General features: G+C 35.3%; 1 protein-coding gene and 1 long non-coding RNA gene across 3 annotated transcripts in view; both read right to left on the reverse strand.

Annotated features, from left to right (window-relative positions):
• TMEM241 (transmembrane protein 241) overlaps positions 1-4,705 on the reverse strand; it is a 159,328-nt gene extending 154,623 nt beyond the window's left edge. For both annotated transcript variants that reach the window (XM_074276586.1, XM_074276582.1), the window contains exon 1: positions 4,521-4,705. In XM_074276586.1, the coding sequence (XP_074132687.1) occupies positions 4,521-4,592 (72 nt within the window). In that variant the 5' untranslated portion in view covers positions 4,593-4,705. The remainder of the gene's footprint in view (positions 1-4,520) is intronic.
• A 4,378-nt stretch (positions 4,706-9,083) lies between these two features.
• LOC141547909 (uncharacterized) lies at positions 9,084-11,668 on the reverse strand. Its single transcript, XR_012483689.1, has 2 exons — positions 11,408-11,668; positions 9,084-10,385 (listed from the first exon to the last, which is right to left on the reverse strand). It is a non-coding gene; the product is annotated as an uncharacterized LOC141547909 (long non-coding RNA).
• Between the last annotated feature and the right edge of the window lie 10,625 nt (positions 11,669-22,293).

Raw genomic sequence — 22,293 nt, forward strand, 5'->3', positions numbered from 1 at the left:
ATTCTCTGCCTAAGTGCCCATCACTCTAACTGGTGTCATTGGTTATATATTTCAAGGAAGTGTTTATTACTCTGAAACAAGTACATATTGAATTGAAATAAAAGGTACATTGTGGGGGAGGGGCAGGGTAGCTAATTTATCAAATGAAATTTGATAAAAAGCCCCATGAACACAGGACTATTTGTGTCCAACCTGCAGATGCACCCCAACTCTAATATACTGATGTCATTTTGGTCCTCTTAGAGAAGGAAGGACAACAACCAATCAATGAAATAGTGTTTGTAAAAGGGTTTAGCATAGTGCATATAATAATAATAGCAGTTATATTGGGGCAGCTACAAGACTCCTGGACTTAGAGGCAAGAAGACTCATCTTGGTAAGTTCAAATTCCACCTCAGAAACTTACTGTGTGACTTTGGATAAATTACTCATCTATAAGTAGGAAAAGAAATTGGCAAACCACTCCAGTATCTTTGCCAAGAACACTCTAAAAGCGGTCATAAAGAGTCTGAGACACACACACACACACACACACACACACACACACAAGACTTCACAAACAAAAAGAAGCTAAATAATGCTTATTTCCTTTCCTTTCCTTTATTGGTATAAGGAATGAGGGACTCTCCTTACAAAGACATTACAGCTGTGAAGATTTAGTCTTAAAACATCCCTTGAAGTACTGAGAAATGGATTAATTTAAGTAAAGATCTTTCTATTCATGAAGAAAAGATCATTATTTATCACACACAAATTTTTCTCTAACAAAAAAAATAGTTTTAATTTGTGAGAAATATGAAACAGGAAAAGATTGGAGGATATTATTTCTTACAAATAAAAAAATATTTAATTTCATACTACGTGATATCTAAGTTGGAATATCCATTAGAACTACTAAAAGGAAGGAAAAAAGAAAAGAAAGAAATAGGCATTTATTAATCATTTACTATATTCCAGGAAATATCTCATTTGATACACATAACTCTGGGAGGTAAATGCTTTTATTATCTCCATTTTACAACTGAAGAAACAGACAGAGATTAAGTGACTTCCCCATGGACACACGACTAGTGACAGAGGCCACATCTGAATTGAGGTCTTCTTGATTCCCAGTCTAGTACTCTAAACTACTTCACCACCAGCTGCATCTGGCAAGGGAATTTTAATGTCATCAGAAGCCACTGATATTAACCTATCCAGTGATACTGAGTGACAAGCAATTTGATTCTGTACTTCAAATTTCCTTTAATTAAGTGAGATTATGAAGGTGATAGCCTCACAAAAGTATAAAGCCACATAAATGTCTACTATTGCTATAATGGAAATGTTGAATTTTCATCAGCCTTTCCAGAAGGGCCAAGATGTCATCTAGGAAAATTCTTCTATCTAAAAAATACCTCTCTCACCACCTCATCTTAAATCCCTAAATGTAAAACATAACTTTATATCCTGAAATTTAAATTAAAATGTAAATATTTTTGGAAGAGAACTATATGGCTTTGATTTCCACTAAAGTATAAATGTCTTCTAGAAACTAACTTAGTAGAGGCAGCCTGGCAGCACTGTGGGATGGAATTTGAGGTCCAAAGTCAAGATACTTTTGAGTTCAAATCTAGCCTTGTCTGACCTTGTATTCAAATCTAGCCCCAAGTACTCACTAACAGAGTGATCTTGTATAAGTCACCAGCTGTTTTCTGCTTCAGTTTCCTCAAATAAATGAAGATAATATAGATATATTTTTAACCTTAATAAATGTTCATCCCATTTCCAAATACAAAGAGAATGAGATTCACTATTTCATAGGAAACCTTTTTTTTTTTGAGGTTCTGCAATCAATATGGAAATACTTTTATTTATATTTACATTTAGAATTTTTTTTAAAAGAACATAAGATTTGGAGATAGCAAACCTGATTTTAGTTTCAGCTAAGAGTTCCCACTTGTGTAAATATGTGAAAATCACTTTATCACTCATAAGTTTTTTTCTTTATTTTCCTTTATCCCAAAATGGGATAATGAAACATTAGTCTTGCCTATCTCATTGGACTATGGTAAGAAACATGAGATTTTTTGCTCATTTGTGTATTCAATAAACATTTACTGAGACATTTGCCACAATGCTTAGGATAATAACAAAAATAAGAAAAGAACATCTCTAGATGTCTACTTTCCAATAAAACACAAAAAGCAAATAACTAATGACTTAATATCTAAGTTTTTCCTTTTATTTTCCTTTATCTCAAAATGGGGCAATGAAACATTAGTCATACCTATCTCACAGGACTGTGGTAAGGAAATAGGAGATTTTTGCTCATTTGTGTATTCAATAAACATTTACTGAGACACTCGCCACCATGTTTAGGACCAAAAATAAGAAAAGAACATCTCTAGATGTCCACTTACCAATAAAACACAAAAGCAAATAACCAATGACTTAAAAGGAGTTGAGAATTGGGGCAAAGGAGTAACAATGAGGAAGGAACATATACAAAGGAGAAAGGAAGATCCACACTAAAAATCTGAAGAGAGAAGGGGGCCAAAAAAAAAAAAAGAGAGAGAGAGAGAGAGAAAGGGTCCAAGAGACCAGCCAAGTGTAAATGAAAAGGGTCTTGGATTTAAAGAGAGAAACAGAGGCCTATGTAACTTTAGTCAAGCCTCTTAATCCATACAGGAACATGTTACTCTTGTAAAAGTGGATGGCTATATTTAATCCAACTTTCCACTTAACTTCAGGCCGCCAAGTCTACATCTTATTAAATATTCTTGCTGAAGGCAGACTCCTTATCGAATGTCCACAAGACCACAAATTTTTTTCCTTTACTTTTCCCAAAACCACTCGTAATCTACGACTTTGTTGCAGCCAAGAAAAATATCCTCATTTTGCTCTGCCCCTTAAAAGCTTGTACGGAATAATAATTTACACACTTTATCCAACTGACACCTTATTTTTGTTTCTTAATATGTCCCAAACTATGCCATGTGACAATACTTAATTGTTTTTAAGTTAGAATTCATGTGTAAAATTTGATATTTATAATTTAAAACACCTGGGGAAGGGAAGAGGTGGGTTGCCAAAAATACATTTAAAATTAGGGATTCAGAGTAGGTCCCACTGCCACTGCATAAGTACATTTTCTCCAATACAAGGTAGACAAAGTTGAAAAAGTTTATTTAGAAGAGAATTCTTTATATGAGCTTTTGAAAAAAAATGTATGTTTTGATGTTTGAACAGCAAACATTTATAGAGTGCCTACTATTTGGCAAGTAGAACAGCAAGGCGCTCAATGGATAAAGCAACTGTATCAGAAGTCAGGAAGATCTGAGTTCAAAAACAGACTCTGATATTTCCTAACTGTGTGACCCTGGGCAAATCACTTAATCCTGTTTGCCTCAGTTTCCTCCTCTGTAAAATGAGCTGGAAAAGGAAATTTTTTTAAAACCACTCCATAACGAGAAAACCTCGAAAGGGATCATGAAGAATCCCAACAAATGAACGTGGCAGGCACTGCAATTAAGTGCTTTACAGAAACTGACAACAACCCTAGCAAGTAGGTGCAATTACTATCACCTGTATTTCAATCAAGTTGGTTTCCTTTATAATCCTGTTTCATTTTGTGCATTTAAAAATATTATTCTGAGAAAGCAATTATAGGCTTGCACCGGAGGACTAAAGATCAGACACATAATGAAGGTCGAGTCCCTCTTTTGTTTTTTATTTGAGGAATGGGGGTGGAAACTATACACTTTTATTACTTCTTCACCAAAAGGGATTCAGTATCATAATTAAGTGATGAGTTTAAGGAAGAAAAAGATGGATAAACCAAAGGAATTATCACATCTGATCTCATTTTACTGCTGAGAAAACTGAGGCAGGAAAAAAATTTGTAATTTGGCCAGGGTCCCATTGCTAGCTAGAAGGATTTGAATTCGAAATTAGATTTGTCCGGTCCTCTCTACACTACGACAGGCTGCTCTCGGGGCGAGCTGTAATTGATCTGTTTTGTCAAGTTTCCAAAAAGAGAGGATGCTTCACTTTCACCCCAACTCTAAACACTAGGTGCACAGTGCCTAAGAGGGAGGAACTTATAAGGAACACCGAATCTGAACCCAACCTTAGTCATATTAACTGCTTGACCCTGGCAAGTCATTTAAACCTCTTTCAGCATCACCAAATCTGTAAAATGGGTATAAGAGCAGCAGAACTCTTGTGGTATATGTATATGTAATGCACTACATAAATGCCCTTGTCATTCTCTAGGGGTCAATACTTGCCAAGTAACCCGAAAGAATGTATCAGAGGACTTAAAACATTTAAACAAAAATTCTTAGGATGGCAGAAGCATGATTTTGGAGCAGGAAAGGACCTGGGAGATCAGTGAGCTATCCTTCTAACTAAAAGTAACAAGAGAATAACAGTTCTCGATGGAGCGGCAACAGAAGCAATCCCGGGAGGGCTGCGAGGATCCAAAGCGACACTGGCCAGTGCCATCCCGCGCCCGCAACCTCAACCTTCTCTCTCACCTTGTTCGTGAGGTAGGTGGCCAGGTAGAAGGCACAAAAAGTGAGACCCGGGAACGGTCTCTTAGTATGCATCTGTCAAAGCATCCTCTCCGCGCTGACAAGGAAGAGGGCAGGGATCGCTTCCTACTGGGCTCGCCAGAAGCCAGCGCGCAGAAATCTGCGGACGAGATGCCACGACAGACACACGTTGCTCAGCCGGGGCTCCAATGAGCAGAAGGAACGGCCCTCTCCGGGCTCTGCCTTCTTAAAGGGGCCATGCTCCTCGGAGAGGTCCTGGGAATTACCCGCTCTGGAGCCGCCCACAAAGAGCTTTGATTTGCTTACCTGGGGAGCCGGAGAAGGGGAGGAGTTTCTCAGCTCTCCTAGAGGAAGCCAAATTAATCCCAGCTGTAGAAAACCCAGGGCTTGGCGGGGGAAAGAACTAATTGTACCCCCATTGTCTCCATCTGAAAGTGTAATTTGTGTAACTGTCACTAAGTCCCGGTAGTTTAATTCAGTTCAATGGTTTTCTTGGCGTGTTGATTTTTCACCATGATTTTCTTGGTTTCTCATTGGCTTATCATTGATGTGTTGAACTTTTGGCGTGATTTTCTTAGTGTCGAACTTTTATATGGTTTTCTTGTTAAGTCACTGACATGTTGAATTTCTCACCACAATTGTCTTGGTGTGTCATTGCCGTGTTGAATTTCTCACCACAGTTTTCTTGGTGTGTCATTGGCGTGTTGAATTTTCCCACAGTTTTCATGGTGTGTCATTGGCGTGTTGAGTTTCTCACCACAGTTTTCTTGGTGTGTCATTGGCGTGTTGAATTTTTCACCAGTTTTCATGGTGTGTCATTGGCGTGTTGAGTTTCTCACCACAGTTTTCTTGGTGTGTCATTGGCGTGTTGAATTTTTCACCAGTTTTCTTGGTGTGTCACTGGCGTGTTGAATTTTCCCACAGTTTTCTTGGTGTGTCATTGGCGTGTTGAATTTTTCCCAGTTTTCTTGGTGTCATTAGCGTGTTGAATTTTCCCACAGTTTTCTTAGTGTGTCATTGGCGTGTTGAATTTTTCCCACAGTTTTCTTGGTGTGTCATTGGCATGTTGAATTTTCCCACAGTTTTCTTGGTGTGTCACTGACATGTTGAATTTCTCACCATAGTTTTCTTGGTATGTCATTGGTGTGTTGAATTTTACCACAGTTTTCTTTGTGAGTCATTGGCGTGTTGAGTTTTTCACCAGAGTTTTCTTGGTGTGTCATTGGTGTGTTGAATTTCTATGAGGTTTTCCTTAGTATTGGTCCTTGGTATGTTGAATTTTCACTATCGGTTTTCTTAATGTGTCATAAGCATGTTGTTGACATGTTGGATTCTATAGGCTCAATTCAACCTGCTGGTGACATGTTAAGAAAATCATGTCAAGATCCAACTTGCCAGTAAAACCCCAGAGAAATTCAAAATACCAATAATTACACACCAAGAAACCATGATGAAAATTAAGCACTCGGATGACACCCCAAGACACTGAAAAATTCAACATGCCAATGACATACTAAGAAAATCATGATGAAAAATTAAGGCACCAATGACACTAAGAAAACCATGGCAAAATTTTGACACACCAATAACATGACAAGAAATCCATGTCAAAAATTCAACATGCCAGTGACACAGCAAGAAAAATTTGGTCATATCTGTTCTACATGCCAATTGCACACCAGTGACATGTCAATGACATGCCAAGAAAACCTGTGAAAACTACATACCAATGACACCTCAAGAAAATCATAAAAATTCAACATGCCAATGACACATCAAGAAATCCATGTGGAAAAAAATTGCTGCAGTAGTCCAGATGAGAAGTAGTGAAAACCTGGATTGATGCTGTTGTTGTTTAAATAGATATATTCAGAGATATTTGAAGAAAGAATGTGCATGTGTATATATGTCAGATTTTTGGCCAAAGAAAGAGTTTATAGCAAAGTAAGAGAGATTATGGGAAATAAAATAGTTTTGATTACATGAAATTTAAAAAGCTTACACAAAACCCAAAATGGGTTTATGACCTAGGCATAAAGAATGAGATTATAAATAAATTGGAAGAACATAGGATAATTTACCTCTGAAACCTGTGGAAGAGGAAGGAATTTAGGATCAAAGAAGAACTAGAGATCATTATTGATTACAAAATAGAAAATTTTAATTATATCAAATTGAAAAGTTCCGTCATTATTGAAATGCAAATTAAGACAACTCTGAGATGCCACTACACACCTGTCAGATTGGCTAGAATCACAGGGAAAGATAATATGGAATGCTGGAGGGGATGTGAAAAAACTGGGACACTGATACATTGTTGGTGGAATTGTGAACAGATCCAACCATTCTAGAGAGCGATTTGGAACTATGCTCAAAAAATTATCAAACTGTGCATACCCTTTGATCCAGCAGTGTTACTACTGGGCTTATATCCCAAAGAGATCTGTATGTACAAGAATGTTTGTGGCAGCCCTCTTTGTAGTGGCCAGAAACTGGAAACTGAATGGATGCCCATTAATTGGAGAATGGTTGGGTAAATTATAGTATATGAATGTTATGTAATATTATTGTTCTGTAAGAAATGACCAGCAGGATGATTTCAGAGAGGCCTGGAGAGACTTACATGAACTGATGCTGAGTGAAATGAGCAGGACCAGGAGATCATTATATACTTCAACAACAATATTATATGATTATAAAAAACTATAATAAAAAAATCCAGTTATATAATTCTTGAAAAGTCACTTCACCTCAGTTTCTTCACCTACAAAATGGGGATAATAGCACCATCTCCCAGAGTTTTTGTGAGGATCAAATGAAATATTGTAAAAAGTGGCTAGGTAAACAAACTTTTCTTCAACAAACTTTAAAAAAAAATATTTACAAGATATATGCATGGGTAATTTTACAGCATTGACAATTGCCAAGCCTTTTGTTCCAATTTTTCCCTCCTTCTCCCCCCTCCCCCAGATGTCGAGTTGAACAATACATGTTACATGTTAAAGTATAAATTAAATACAATTTATGTATACATGTCCAAACAGTTGTTTTGCTGTACAAAAAGAATGACTTTGAAACAGTGTACAATTAGCCTGTCAAGGAAACCAAAAATGCAGGTGGACAAAAATAGAGGGATTGGGAATTCTATGCAGTGGTTCATAGTCATCTCCCAGAGTGCTTTTGCTGGGTGTAACTAGTTCAATTCATTACTGCTCTATTTGAACTGATTTGGTTCATCTCATTGTTGAAGAGGGCCACGTCCATCAGAATTGATTATCATACAGTATTGTTCAACAAACTTTTTTTTTTTGCCTCAAAGGGTTGTGAGAATCAAATAAGATAATTTTTTCTCAATATTTTATTTTTCCAAATACATGTAAAGACAGTTTTTAACACTCATTTTTGTAAAACTTTGTGTTCCAAATTTTTCTCCTTCCCCTCACTTACTCCCTCCCCCCAAAAAGCAAACAATCTGATATAAGGTAAATATATGCTATCCTTTAAACTATGTTTCCATATTAGTCATCTTGTACAAGAAAAATTAGACCAAAAGAAGGGGAAAAAAAAAAAAACATGACAAAAAAATAAATAAAACCAAAAGGTGAAAATAGTATGCTTCATTCTATATTCAGCCTCCATAGTTCTCTGTCTAGCTGAGAATGGCATTTTCCATCCCAATTTTATTGAAATTGCCTCGAATCAGGGCAGCTAGGTGGTGCAGTGGATAGAGAACCAACCTGAAGTCAGGAGGACTGATCAAATCTGACCTCAGACACTTAACATGTCCTAGCTGTGTGACCCTGGGCAAGTCACTTAACCCCAATTGCCTAAGAAAGAAAAAGAAAGAAAGAAATTGCCTTGTATCACTACAATGTTGATAAGAACGAAATGCATCACAATTGATCATCATAAAATCTTATTGCTGTGTACAATGTTCTCCTGGGGTGGCTCACTTCACTCAACATCAACATCAGATCATGGAGATCTTTTCTGAAATCCTCCTCCTCATTGTTTTGTATATATATATATATATATATATACATATATATATACACACATATATATATATATATATACACACACACACACATATATATATATATATATATATACACACACACACACACACACACACATATATATATATACACACACACACACACACACACACATATATATATATATATATATATATATATATATATATATATATATATATATAAAACAGTAATATTCCAAAAGATATAATATTCCTAAAAAGCACTTTGCACACTACTTGGCAAACAGAAGATGCTATAGAAATGCTTATTCTCCTCCCTCATTCAATCCCAGATCAACCTATGAAAATATAAACTTCTTTAGAACTAGGACTGCGTCATTTTTTAAACTTTCTTATATGCCTTGGACATAATAGACATATGATAAATATTTGTTTGTTGCATTGAACTGCAGGGCACAGATATGTCTGTGGCAAAGAAGTGTGAAAAACATGATGCAAAATTATGCTGTAGCCCTAGCTGTTTACTAACATAATACAAACAACTATTCATTTAACTTTTATTTTCATTAGCAAAAGCAAATAATTAACATATCCATTGCTATCCCCTTTATTTTTGTCTTGCCACAGAGTTTTTTAACAATGTGTTTTAGAAACCATTGAGTTTGTACAGACTGGATTCCCAGTCAAAATTATTTGTGTTATGTTAGAATCTAACCCTTTGGTCTCTGTTATATTGTTGTTGGAGAGATCCAGTAATTCTAATTCATACATTTTATCTATGAAGGCTCTGGGTAAGTTTTCTATACCATTGCAACACAACCTTAACTCTTTCAGTCTTTGCAGTCCTGAAAAGATGGGCAGGGTGTGAAATTGGTTTCTGTCCAAATAAAGAAATGCTAGCCGAGTGTTATGTACAAATATGTCTCCTGGGAGAGTGTTTATCTTATTTCCAGAGAGATTCAGAAATTCCAGCTGCCTTAACACTGAGAAGAAATTCAAGGGAAGGTCAGACACCAAATTATTTGACAGGTCAAGCCTCCTTAAGCTAGAATCACCAATGGCTGAAAGAGGAGGAATATTTTGGATGCTATTCCCAGAGATTGAGAAATGCTCTAACTTGGGGAGGATTATGACTGCAGAAAATGGAATCTTCTTGAAATTATTATTGTCAAGGAGCAAATCACTGAGGTTCCTCAAGTTTTCAAATAAATTCTCTGGTAAACTGCTTATTTCATTACTGGAAATTATCAAGGACCTTCAGGTTAGGAATAGGATCAAAAACCCCAGCAGGGAGTGTCTGAAGATGATTACCAGCCATCATTAAAGTATCTAGCTGAGAAAGACCCATCAACATATTTACTGACAACTGCAGTCTGTTTTGAGAGAGGTCCAAGTAAGTCAGTCTTTCAAGGAGGCAAAAATCTTTCCATCGAGTACACTAAGTCTGTTTTCAGCCAAGTTTAGCCAAACAAGTTGCTTTGTGCCTCGAAACAAGGCAGGAGAGAAGCTCCGTCAGATTGTTGCCAGCCAGATCCAGGGCAAGGAGGCTTCTGCTGATATCATCGAAGGTATCATTCTGCAGGGAGAGTTTGTTGTGGGACAAGCCAAGAAACGTCAGATTAACAAAGGGCTGGAGGATTCCCGGGGGAACTTGGGTTAAGTAATTCTCATTCAGAAAGAGAGTCTCCGTGTCTTGAGCTATTCCCTGGGGAATGTCAAAAAGGTTGGCAAAGCGGCAATCTGTCAGCAGAAGACTGCAGACGCACTTCTGGGGGCAGCGATCCTGGGTGAGAGCATTTCCAAAGAGCAGCAAAAACAAACCCCAGATCATCTTCACAACCTGTGTTCTTTGGAAAGAGGAGGGAAAACAAATTAATTTGTTACTCTACCTGGTTAATCCCATGGTATGGTGCAGCTGAAATATCTCAGTAGAACATAAAATACATCAGTAGCCCTGGTTCTAGTCTTGAGTCTTCCACTAATCAGTTGGCTGATTGTAGACAAGTCACTTAATGTTTTGGGGTCTCTATTTACTCATCTGTTGAATGAACATTTTGATCTTTGAGATCTCTTCCAATTCTAAAGTGCTATCATCCAATATAACTGTGATCAGGAAACAGTTTTTACCTTTCATGATTTAAAAAGTATGAGGTAACAATTTACATGCATAAAGCGGTTTGATATAATTAAATAAAAGAAATAATTTTTAAAAAATAAATTCCCATAAATCATTATTTGCCACGGACTAATTTTTAAGTTTTCTGTCTAGACAGACAATGGCAATGTATTCTGTCCTAGGTCCTCCCCTTCTCTCTTCACCTTAAATAACACTCTCTTGGTAACTCATAGATGGATTTAATTATCATCTCTAAGCACATGACTCACAGATCTATATACTTGTGTTTGTCTTTAAATTCCTTCAAAAATTTTTCTAGTTACCAGATCTGGAATGTGCAATGGAAAGTCAAAAAATTTGAACCTGTTAAAAATACATTCCCTGAGTCGATTCTTTCTTGGTTTCTTTTGGAAGATGATTTAAAGAAACCAAATGCGACTGACTACCTTAAAATTCCTTGAAATCAGGAACTGAATTGTGCCCTTCCCAATATTTAGCACAGTGCCTGGCACACATGAGGCATTTGATAAATGCTTATTGATTCATGAATGATTACAAATGAAGTATCATGTTTCTCTACTTACAACTAAAGTTATGTCTAGATGCCCAGAGATCTCTAGGCCCTGTTCACCCTACTCTATACACCATTCTTCCCAAGGTAACCTCATCAGCAGCTATGAATTTCATTATAGTCCATGCAGGTGATTCACAAATCTATATACTTACTTCCTTTAAAGTCTGGGTGTGACTTACCTTAGTGTTAGATAGGTGTTTTACAACCTCAGAAAATTTCAGTTCACTAAAGTATGTCCTCAAGAGGCCATCGATATTCACCTGAAATTTCTTTCAGTTCCTTTGGTTAACTGACAAGCAGATCTCAGAACTAGTAATTTCCCCCAGCCTTTCCTGCTATTTTCTTTGGCAGAATTCACTTAGAAAACCAGCACAACTGGAAAACTGAAGTATCTAGTTTAGAAAACAGAAGTCAGTTTCAGAGGTAAAGATGCTGATTCATCCAACCAGAAGTCTTGCCCTGTTTTAACATCCCAGTGTTTCCTGTTTCACAAAACACTGAAGTGGAAGCCAAACCAGCAGGTTTATCATTGCAACATAGCCATTCTTACTTACATTTGGGGTTCTTTTCTTTATCATGTAAAAAAAAACAAAAACAGAAAAGCAAGCCTCCGTTGTAGAATAGCTATTATCAAGAACGAATCAACAGTTGTTTTATTTCTTTCTTTATGAATAGTAGAAGAAGAAATTTTTATTGCAGTAACACTTTAGGAATTTTAACTGATGTTTTGCTCATATGTATTTTTAAAGCACCATATAACAAAGTACCCTATCCTGAAAACAAACCATTAGTATTTGAGTAATTAAGCTGAAATAATTTTAGGTGCTTACAAATTTCACTTTAGAAAAAAATCTTTAAGAGAATGGATATAACATGAATAAGCATTATTCATGTTATATTAATTATTCAGCAGTGTTTCAAACCCAGTTTTCCACCCCCTAGCACAACCTATTTTATCAGTTAGATTAATTTTAAAGTATAATTGCTAGAAAAATAAGATATTTTGATATCATACTAACAGATTGACTCATACATTGTGGAATTGCCTTTCACTTCATGTTTTTGAAAAGCAAGTACTCTACTTATTATCACAGCATAAAGAACCACTAATTTGGGTTACATCTAAAAGGGGGAAAAAAGAATATATTGCTAAGCATATTCCAGTTTGATCAAACCAACTTACCCTATTCTTTTTTTAAATTTAATTTTATTATTATACCTTTTTATTTACATAACATATGCATGGGTAATTTTTCAATATTGACCCTTTTAAAATCTTTTGTTCCAACTTTTCCCCTCCTTCCTCCTGCCCCTTCCCATAGATGACAGGTAGTTCAATACATGTCAAATATGTTATATATATATAATATATACTTATGTATATAAGTATATATTATATATATAAGTATATGTTAAATCCAATAAATGTATACATATTTATACAATTACCTTGCTGCATAACAAAAATTGGATCTAGAAAGAAAGAAAAAAAACTGAAAACAAAAATGCAAGCAGACAAAAACAGAGGGATTGGAAATGCTATGTTATGGTCCACTCATTTCCCATAATTCTCTTTCTGGGTATGCTCTTTATATGGACAATTGAAACTGGTTTGAATCATCTCATTGTTGAACAGAGACACAACCATCAGAATTGATCTTCATATAGTATTGTTGTTGAAGTGCATATTGATCTGGCTCTGCTCACTTCACTAAACATCAGTTCATATAAGTCCCTCCAGGCTTCTCTGAAATCATCCTGTTGGTCTTTTCTTACAGAACAATAATATTCCATAACATTCATATACCACAATTTATTCAGCCATTCTCCAATTGATGGGCATCCACTCACTTTCTAATTTCTGGCCACTACAAAGAGGGCTGTCACAAACATTCTTGCACATACAGGTCCCTTTTCCTTCTTTAAGATCTCTTTGGGATACAAGCCCAGTAGTAACACCACTGGGTCAAAGGATATGCACAGTTTGATAACTTTTTGAGCATAGTTCCAAATTGCTCTCTAGAATGATTGGATCCGTTCACAATTCCACCAACAATGTATCAGTGTCCCAGTGTTTCCTCATCCTCTCCTACATTCAGCATTATCTTTTCCTGTCATCTTAACCAATCTGAGAGGTATGTAGTGGTTGTCTTAATTTGCATTTCTCTGATGAATACTGACTTGTAGCATCTTTTCATATGGCTAAAGATAGTTTCAATTTCTTCATCTGAAAAATTTTCTATTCATATCTTTGACCATTTATCAATTAGAGAATGACTTGACTTTTTAATACATTTGAGTCAATTCTCTATGTATTTTAGAAATGAGGCCTTTATCAGAACCTTTGAATATAAAAATGTTTCCCCAGTTTATTGCTTCTCTTCTAATCTTGTCTGCATTAGTTTTGTTTGTAACAAAAATTTTTTAACTTAATATAATCAAAACTTTCTATTTTGTGATCAATAATGATCTCTAGTTCTTCTTTTGCCACAAATTCTTTCCTTCTCCACAGGTCTAATAGGTAAACTATCCTATGTTCTTCTAATTTACTTATAATCTCATTCTTTATATCTAGATAAGGAATCCATTTGGACCTTATCTTGGTATATGATGTTAAATGTGGGTCAGTGCCTAGTTTCTGCCATACTAGTTTCCAATTTTCCCAGTAGTTTTTGTCAAATAGTGAATTTTTATCCCCAAAGTTGGGGTCTTTGGGTTTATCAAAAACTAGATTTCTTCAAACCATTCTCCAATGGATAAATGGTCAAAGGATATGAACAGACAATTCTCAGATGATGAAATTAAAACTATTTCTACTCATATGAAAGAGTGTTCCAAATCACTACTGATCAGAGAAATGCCAATTAAGACAACTCTGAGATACCACTACACACCTGTCAGATTGGCTAAGATGACAGGAACAAATAATGATGAATATTGGAGGGGATGTAGGGAAACTGGGACACTGATGCATTGTTGGTGGAGTTGTGAAAGAATCCAACCATTCTGGAGAGCAATCTGGAACTATGCCCAAAAAGTTATCAAACTGTGCATACCCTTTGATCCAGCATTGCTTCTATTGGGCTTATATCTCAAAGAAATACTAAAAAGGGGAAAGGGGCCTGTATGTGCCAAAATGTTTGTGGCAGCCCTTTTCATAGTGGCTAGAAACTGGAAGATGAATGGATGTACATCAATTGGAGAATGATTGGGTAAATTATGGTATATGAAGGTTATGGAATATTATTGCTCTGTAAGAAATGACTAGCAGGATGAATTCAGAGAGGCTTGGAGAGACTTACATCAACTGATGCTGAGTGAAATGAGCAGAACCAGAAGATCGCTGTACATTTCAACAATGATACTGTATGAGGATATATTCTGATGGAAGTGGATGTCTTCAACATAAAGAAGATCCAACTCACCTCCAGTTGATCAATGATGGACAGAAACAACTACACCCAGAGAAGGAACACTGGGAAGTGAATGTAAATTGTTAGCACTACTGTCTATCTACCCAGGTTACTTATACCTTTGGAATCTAATACTTAACGTGCAACAAGAAAATTGGATTTACACACATATATTGTATCTAGGTTATACTGTAACACATGTAAAATGTATGGGATTGCCTGTCATCTAGGGGAGGGAGTAGAGGGAGGCAGGGTAAAATTTGGAAAAATGAATACAAGGGATATTGTTATAAAAAAAATTACTCATGCATGTATACTGTCAAAAAAATTTTATAATTATAAAATTAAAAAAAAAGATAACAAAAAAAACTAGATTTCTATAGTTATTGATTATTTTGTCCTGTGAACCTAACATATTCCACTGATTAACTATTCTATTTCTTAGCCAGTACCAAATGATTTTGATGACTGCTGCTTTATTATTATAAAGTTATAGTTTTTATTTATTTACTATTTAATTTTTTAAATTTTTAAAATTTAAATTAAATTTTTAAAAAATTAATATTTAATAATATATATTGTTTAGTTACTATTTATTATAGGTTTAGGTCTGGTACAGCTAGGCCACCTTCATTTGATTTTTTTTTTATTAGTTCCCTTGATTCTTGACCTTTTCTTCTGCTAGATGAATTTTGTTATTATTTTTTCTAGGTCAGTAAAATAGTTTCTTGGGAGTTTGATTGGTACAGCACTAAATAAATAGATTAGTTTAGGTAATATTGTCATCTTTATTATATTTACTCGACCTATCCAAAAGCACTTAATATTTTTCCAATTGTTTAGATCTGACTTTATTTCTGTGGAAAGTGTTTTGTAGTTTTGCTCATATAGTTCCTGACTTTCCCTTGGCAGATAAATTCCCAAATATTTTATGCTATCGATAGTTATTTTAAATGGAATTTACCTTTGTATCTCTTGCTGTTGAATTTTGTTAGTGATGTGTAAAAATGCTGATGATTTATGTGGATTTATTTTGTATCTTGCAACTATACTGAAATTATAAATTGTAAATTATTTCTAATAGCTTTTTGGCAGATTATCTGGGGTTCTTTAAGTATACCATCATATCATCTGCAAAGAGCAATAATTTGGTTTCTTCATTACTTACTCTGATTCTTTTAATCTCTTATTGCTAAAGCTAGCATTTCTAATACAATATTGAATAGTAATGGTGATGGTGGGCAAACTTATTTCCCTCCTGATCTTATTGAGAATGGTTCCAGTTTATCCCCATTATATATGATGGTTTTAAATTAGTCAGTATTTTAAGGAAAAGCACATTTATTCCTATACTCTCTAGTGTTTTTTAATAGGAATGGGTGTTGGCTTTTATCAAATGCTTTTTTTCTGTATCTATTGAGATGATCATATGGTTTTTGTTAATTTGGTTATTGATATAGTCAATGATGCTAATAGTTTTCCTACTATTGAACCAGCCCTGCATTCTTGGTATAAATCCTACTTGGTCATGGTATATTATCTTGGGCATAATTTTCTGTAATCTCTTTGCTAATATCTTATTTAAGATTTTTGCATCAATATTCATTAGGGAGATTGGTCTATAATTTTATTTCTCTGTTTTTGTCCTACCTGATTTAGGTATCAGTACCATGTCTGTGTCATAAAAGGAATTTGGTAGGAGTCCTTTGATCCCTATTTTTTCAAATAATTTATATAGCATTGGGACAAATTATTCTTTAAATGTTTGGTAGAATCCACATATAAATCCATCTGGTCCTGGGGATTTTTTCTTAGGGAGTTGATTAATAGTTTGTTCTATTTCTTTTTCTAAAATATGACTATTTAAGCAATTTACTTCCTCCTCTTTTAATCTGTGCAACCTATATTTTTGTAGGTATTCATCCATTTCACTTAGGTTATTAAATTTATTGGCATAAAATTGGGCAAAGTAACTCCTAATTATTGCTCTAATTTCCTCTTCATTAGTGGAAAGTTCTTCCTTTTCATTTTTAAGATTAACAATTTGATTTCCTGACCAGCAGGATAAATACAGAGAGGTTTGGAGAGACTTATATCAACTGAAGCTGAGTGAAATGAGTAGAATTAGGAGAGCATTATATACTTCAACAATAATACTGTATGAGGATGTATTCTGATGGAAGTGGGTCTCTTCAACATAGAGAAGATCTAATCCAGTTCCAATTGATCAATTTTGGACAGAATCAGCTACACCCAGAGAAGGAACACTGGGAAATGAGTGTAAACTGTTGCATTTTTTGTTTTACTTCCCAGGTAATTTTTACCTTCTGAATCCAATTCTTCCTTTGCAAAAAAAAAAATTCAGTTCGGCACACATATATTGTATCTAGGATATACTATAACATATTTAATATGTATGGGAATGCGTGCCATCTAGGGGAGAGGGTGGAGGGAAGGAGGGGAAAATTCGGAATAGAAGGGAGTACAAGGGATAATGTTGTAAAAAAAATTATCTATGCATATGTACTGTCAAAAAATGTTATAATTATAAAATTAATTTTTAAAAAAATTTTAAATAAAAAAATAACCAATTTGATTTCCCTCTTTCCTCTTTCTAATCAAATTTACCAAAGGTTTATCTATTTTGTTGTTTTTTTTTTCATAGAACCAACTCTTAGTTTTATTTATTAATTCAATAGTTTTTTTTTTTACTTTTAATTTTATTAATCTTTCCCTTTATTTTTAGAATTTCAAGTTTAGTGTTTGATCGGAGGTTTTTAATTTGCTCTTTTTCTAGCTTTTTTAGTTGCAAACCCAATTAATTGATCTTCTCTTTCTTTGTTTTATGCAAGTAAGCCTCTAGAGATTACCACTTTGGCTTCATGCCACAAATTTTGGTATGTTGTCTCATTATTGTTATTCTCTTGGATGAAATTATTAATTGTGTCTATGATTTGCTGTTTCACCTATGCATTCTTTAGAGTGAGATTATTTAGTTTCCAATTACTTTTTGGTATATTTTCCCCTGGCTTTTTATTGAATGTACTTTTTATTGCATTGTGATCTGAAAAGAATGTACTTACTATTTTTGCCTTTGATTTTGAGGTCTTAATATATGGTCAATTTGTATAGGTTCCATGAACTGTGGAGAAGAAAGTATACTCCTTTCTGTCTCTATTCAGTTTTCTCCAAAGATCTATCATACCTAACTTTTCTAGTATCCTATTTACCTCTTTAACTTCTTTCTTATTTATTTTGTGATTCTATTTATCTAGTTCTGAGATAGCAAGGTTGAGATCTCCCACTATTATAGTTTTGCTATCTATTTCTTCTTGCAGCTCTCTTAACTTCTCCTTTATGAAGTTAGATGTTATACCATTTGGTGCATATATGTTTAGTATTGATATTGCTTCATTATCTATGATACCCTTTATCAAAATATAGTTTTCTTCCTTATCCCTTTTAATTGGATCAATTTTTGCTTTTGCTTGATTTGAAATCAGGGTGGCTACCCCTGCTTTTTTTTTTTTTCTTACTTCACCTGAAGCATAATAGATTCTGCTTCAGCCTTTTACCTTTACTCTGTATGTATCATCCTGCTTCACCCTCTTTCCTGTAAACAATATATTGTAGGATCCTGGCTTTTAATCTAGTCTGCTATCTGCCTCTGCTTTATGGGAGAGTTCACCCCATTCACATTTATGGTTAAAACTACTAATTCTGCATTTCCTGCCATCTTATTATCCCCAGATTATACTTTTCTCTTTCCTTTCCTTCTTGCTCCCCTCCCCAATATTTAACTTAGGGGCACCACTTGCCTCAAGCAGCCCTCCTCCTTTGGAGTTCCTCCCCCTTTCTTATAACTTTCCCCTACTATTTCTGTATTCTCTTCTATTTATCCTACCCCTTCCCTTTTCACCTTTCCCCTCCCTCTTTCCAATAAGGTGAGAGAAGTTTCTCTGTAAACCAAATATGTCTAATATTTTCTCTTTGAGACAAATCTGATGAGAATAAGATTCACACAATGTTCATTCCCCTCCCTTCTTTTCCTTAGAAACAATAGGTTTTCTTTGCCTCTTCATAAAATGAAATTTCCCTCTTTTTACCTCCATTTTTCACTTTTTTCTGGTACAATCCCTTTTCCACCTCTAGTACCTTATTTGTATTATTTTTAAAAATCAAATTAGACATGCTCTCTCTATGTATACCCATAACAGAAATATAGTTCTTAAGAGTTCTTTTTACTTTTTTATGCTTCTCTTGAGTCTTATATTTGGAAGTTAACTTTTTTGTTTAGCTCTGTTTTTTTTTTAATCAGAAATAAATGGAATTCACCTGTTTCCTTGAATGCACATCTTCTTCCCTGAAAGAAAATGCTGAGTTTAACAGGGTACTTTATTCTTGGCTGCATTCCAAGTTCCTTTTATCTGATTCCAGGCCCTTTGATCCTTTAATGTGGAAGCTACTAGATCCTAAGTAATCCTTACTCTGGCTTCTCAGCATTTGAATTTTTTTTCATAGCTGCTTGTAATATTTTTTATTTTTTCCTTGGTACGATAGTTCTGAAATTTAGCCTTAATATTCCTTGGAGTTTTAATTTTGGAGTGTCTTTTAAGAGGTGTTTGATGAATTCTTTCAATGGCTATTTTACCTTCTGATTCTATGACATCTGAGCAATTCTCTTTGATGATTTCCTGAAAAATAGCATCTAGGCTCTTTTTTTCATCATGATTTTCAGGGAGTCCAATCAGCCTTAGAATATCTCTCTTAGATTTATTTTTCCAGCTCTGTTGTTTTCCCAAGTAGGTATTTTACTTTTTTTCTATTTTTTCATTTTTTTGATTTTGTTTGACTGATTCTTGATGTCTCAAGTCATTCATTTCCATTTGTTCAGTTCTAGTTTTTAATGAATTATTTTCTTCATTTACTTTTTAAACTTATTTTTGTGTTTGTCCAATTGAGTTTTTAAATGAGTTGTTTTTTTCTATGGAATTTTTTTCTATTTCATAAATTTTTTAAGGAGTTATTTTCCTTTTCCAATTCACCAGTTCTGTTTTCCTAAGAGTTCTTTACCTTTTCCATTTCATATATTCTGTTTTTCAGGGAGATTTTGTCAAATCTATCTTTTAATGCCTTATCCAGACCCCCTTGTGACGCTTCCCTTTCCTTTCCCCATTTTTCTTCTATCTCTCTTTTAAGATCCTTTATAATTTCTTCTAGGAGAGCCTTGTGTTATAGGGATCAGGTAATATTGCCTTTTGGTCATTCATCTGGGGACAATTTGCTTTTAGTGTCCTCAGGGTTTGAAATCTCTTTCACCTAGAAGCTGTCTATAGTTAGAGTTTGCTTTGCCTTTTTAATTATTATTTTTTTTTAAGTTGAGATCTGCTTTTAGAACAAAGAGGTTCCAAGCTTTCTGTACAGACTCCCAGAAACAGCAGCAGCTGAGCTAGGATGGGGCTGAGTCACTCCTGGTGCTGGGTGGGAGTGGCCAGTCACTCCCAATACTGGATGGTTGTTTTGGGGCTCACTATTTACCTTTTGTGTTTGTGTTGCATTTTTATAACTTCTCTGCTAATCTACTGGCTCGTAGCCAAGGCAGAGTGCCAACACTGTGGTAGAGTCTTCCCCACAGATTCTCCACTCCCCACCCCGTCTGCTCAGCGTGCACTGGCCTCTGTGCTCTGCCTCCAAAACAGACCTTTTCTGCCAATCTTTGAATTTATTTTCTGCTGTTCATTTGCTGCACTCCCAGTATTCATGGATTCTGCCAGTCCAAAACTAATTCAGAGACTCAATGTTGTAATTAATGTGAGGGTAGTAGGAGAGCTCAGAAAGAAGCATGTGTCCTCTCTGCCATCTTGGTTTTGCCTCCCAACTTACCCAATTTTTGAAATTTATTTTAAAGTCAGCATTTTTATTTAAATCCTGTTTTTCCAATATCAAAGTTTACAGAAACTGAAAAAATTCTAGGACAAAGATACAAATGATTTCTTCAAGTTATATATAATACGAAATGGACACCAGGAGGCTATGTCCCTGGAGTATGCTCATGGTATTCTACAGGTCCTCATGGAAAGCTTGGTGAGCATGCATAATAGAAGGCTGCGCCCTCCACTTTGGGGACATTTCCTGGATATAGGGTGAAGAAAAATCTTTTAGTTGGCTGCTGAGCAGGAACTGGGCTTAAATGACCTAAGTTCCCATGAAGAAATTCAACCTCTGTCTTACACTAATGGATTTCCAGTGATTGGATCTCCCAATGATAGAGGTGTCTCACCTCCCTGTCACTATGAAGCTGGAGGATTTTTTTGTCTCTTGTGTTTTATTCTTATACTAAGTAGAGAAGATATTGCCCATGACTCATGAACTTTAAATAGTCAGAAGAGCAGCCAGAGATCCAGGAACTGCAAAATTAAGGGCTGGCCCAAGGAGTGACCTGCTTGCCCTAACCCAGGGTGGAACAAGCTGGCGCTGAGACACCATTTTTTGCCAACAAGGGAGCCATTATAAACCCAGAGTGAGCTTGGTGGGAGGAATGGTTTGTGAATCACCAAGTTCGACTCCACTATCCACAGAGATAGAGATATAGAGGGAAAACAGGTGTTCCCAGAATTGTAGGATTTTGTACTTTTGACCTTGCTGTACTTTAGTAAAAATCTCTTTTAATGGCTAATGGACATTGCTTATTGATATGGTATCAAGGAGATATCAGTTGGTTAAAATTATATTGGAGTACTAATCACTGATTATATTGTAATATCAGACAAACTGAGGCAAGAAGAGATTGTTTTTAATCTTTAATGTGGAGAGTTAAAGCTTGCTGACCAAAATGGGAATATGAATCCAAAGCATTCAGTCTAGAGCAACTGACGCATGCCGTTTATGCAAGGTTTTTTAGCAAGCAAAATATAGAATCGAGAGAACAATGTCTTGCAGCTGTTATCTGTATTTCAAAGAGAGGGCAGGGAAAGAAGAGTTAACTTGGTATTTACAGCTTGGAGATTGTGATTGTCAGACAGGGGAGTAGGACCATTCTTGGACAGATAGGGACTTCAACAGGGGCATAATTGCAGGACATAAGATTGTCCTTGACAATAATTCTATTCCCAGGGTAGTTTTTGGACATGGATGAAGTCAGAAGCCAAGTCCCTGGAGATTGTTTTTCTTTTCTATCCTTCATTGTATTGCAGTGGTACGTGAAGGGGAGTCAGAGCCTCAGACTTTAAAGTTTTATTTTTAAACTCAAAAGTTTAATTGCACAAATAAAAAATGACAGGGGGGATTATGCCCTTCTATCCAAGGCCTAAAATATCCTACTTCTGTTTTGGGAACATTCAAATCCTTGAATCTTCAGTCCCCACGTGATGGAAAGGCCACAATATCATAATTTTGACCTACTCTATCTGAAAGTGAATAAATCAGACAAGATTAGAAAAATGCAGGGATCTATACAAAGGAGAAGGAGAAGGAGAAATAATGACCCCATGAGGGAAGAGACAAGGGTGGTCAGCCAGGGGGAAGAATTAAACAGGGATTGGTAGCAATTCATCTCCTGACCCTGTTCAATTCATCTGGACTCAAGATTCTGTTAACCCCAGAATTGTTAGCATAAAAAGAGAATTCTTCATTTAGGACAGTACAGAGACCTC

The sequence above is a fragment of the Sminthopsis crassicaudata genome, chromosome 1 (genome assembly GCF_048593235.1).
Source record: "Sminthopsis crassicaudata isolate SCR6 chromosome 1, ASM4859323v1, whole genome shotgun sequence".
NCBI lineage: Eukaryota > Metazoa > Chordata > Mammalia > Dasyuromorphia > Dasyuridae > Sminthopsis > Sminthopsis crassicaudata.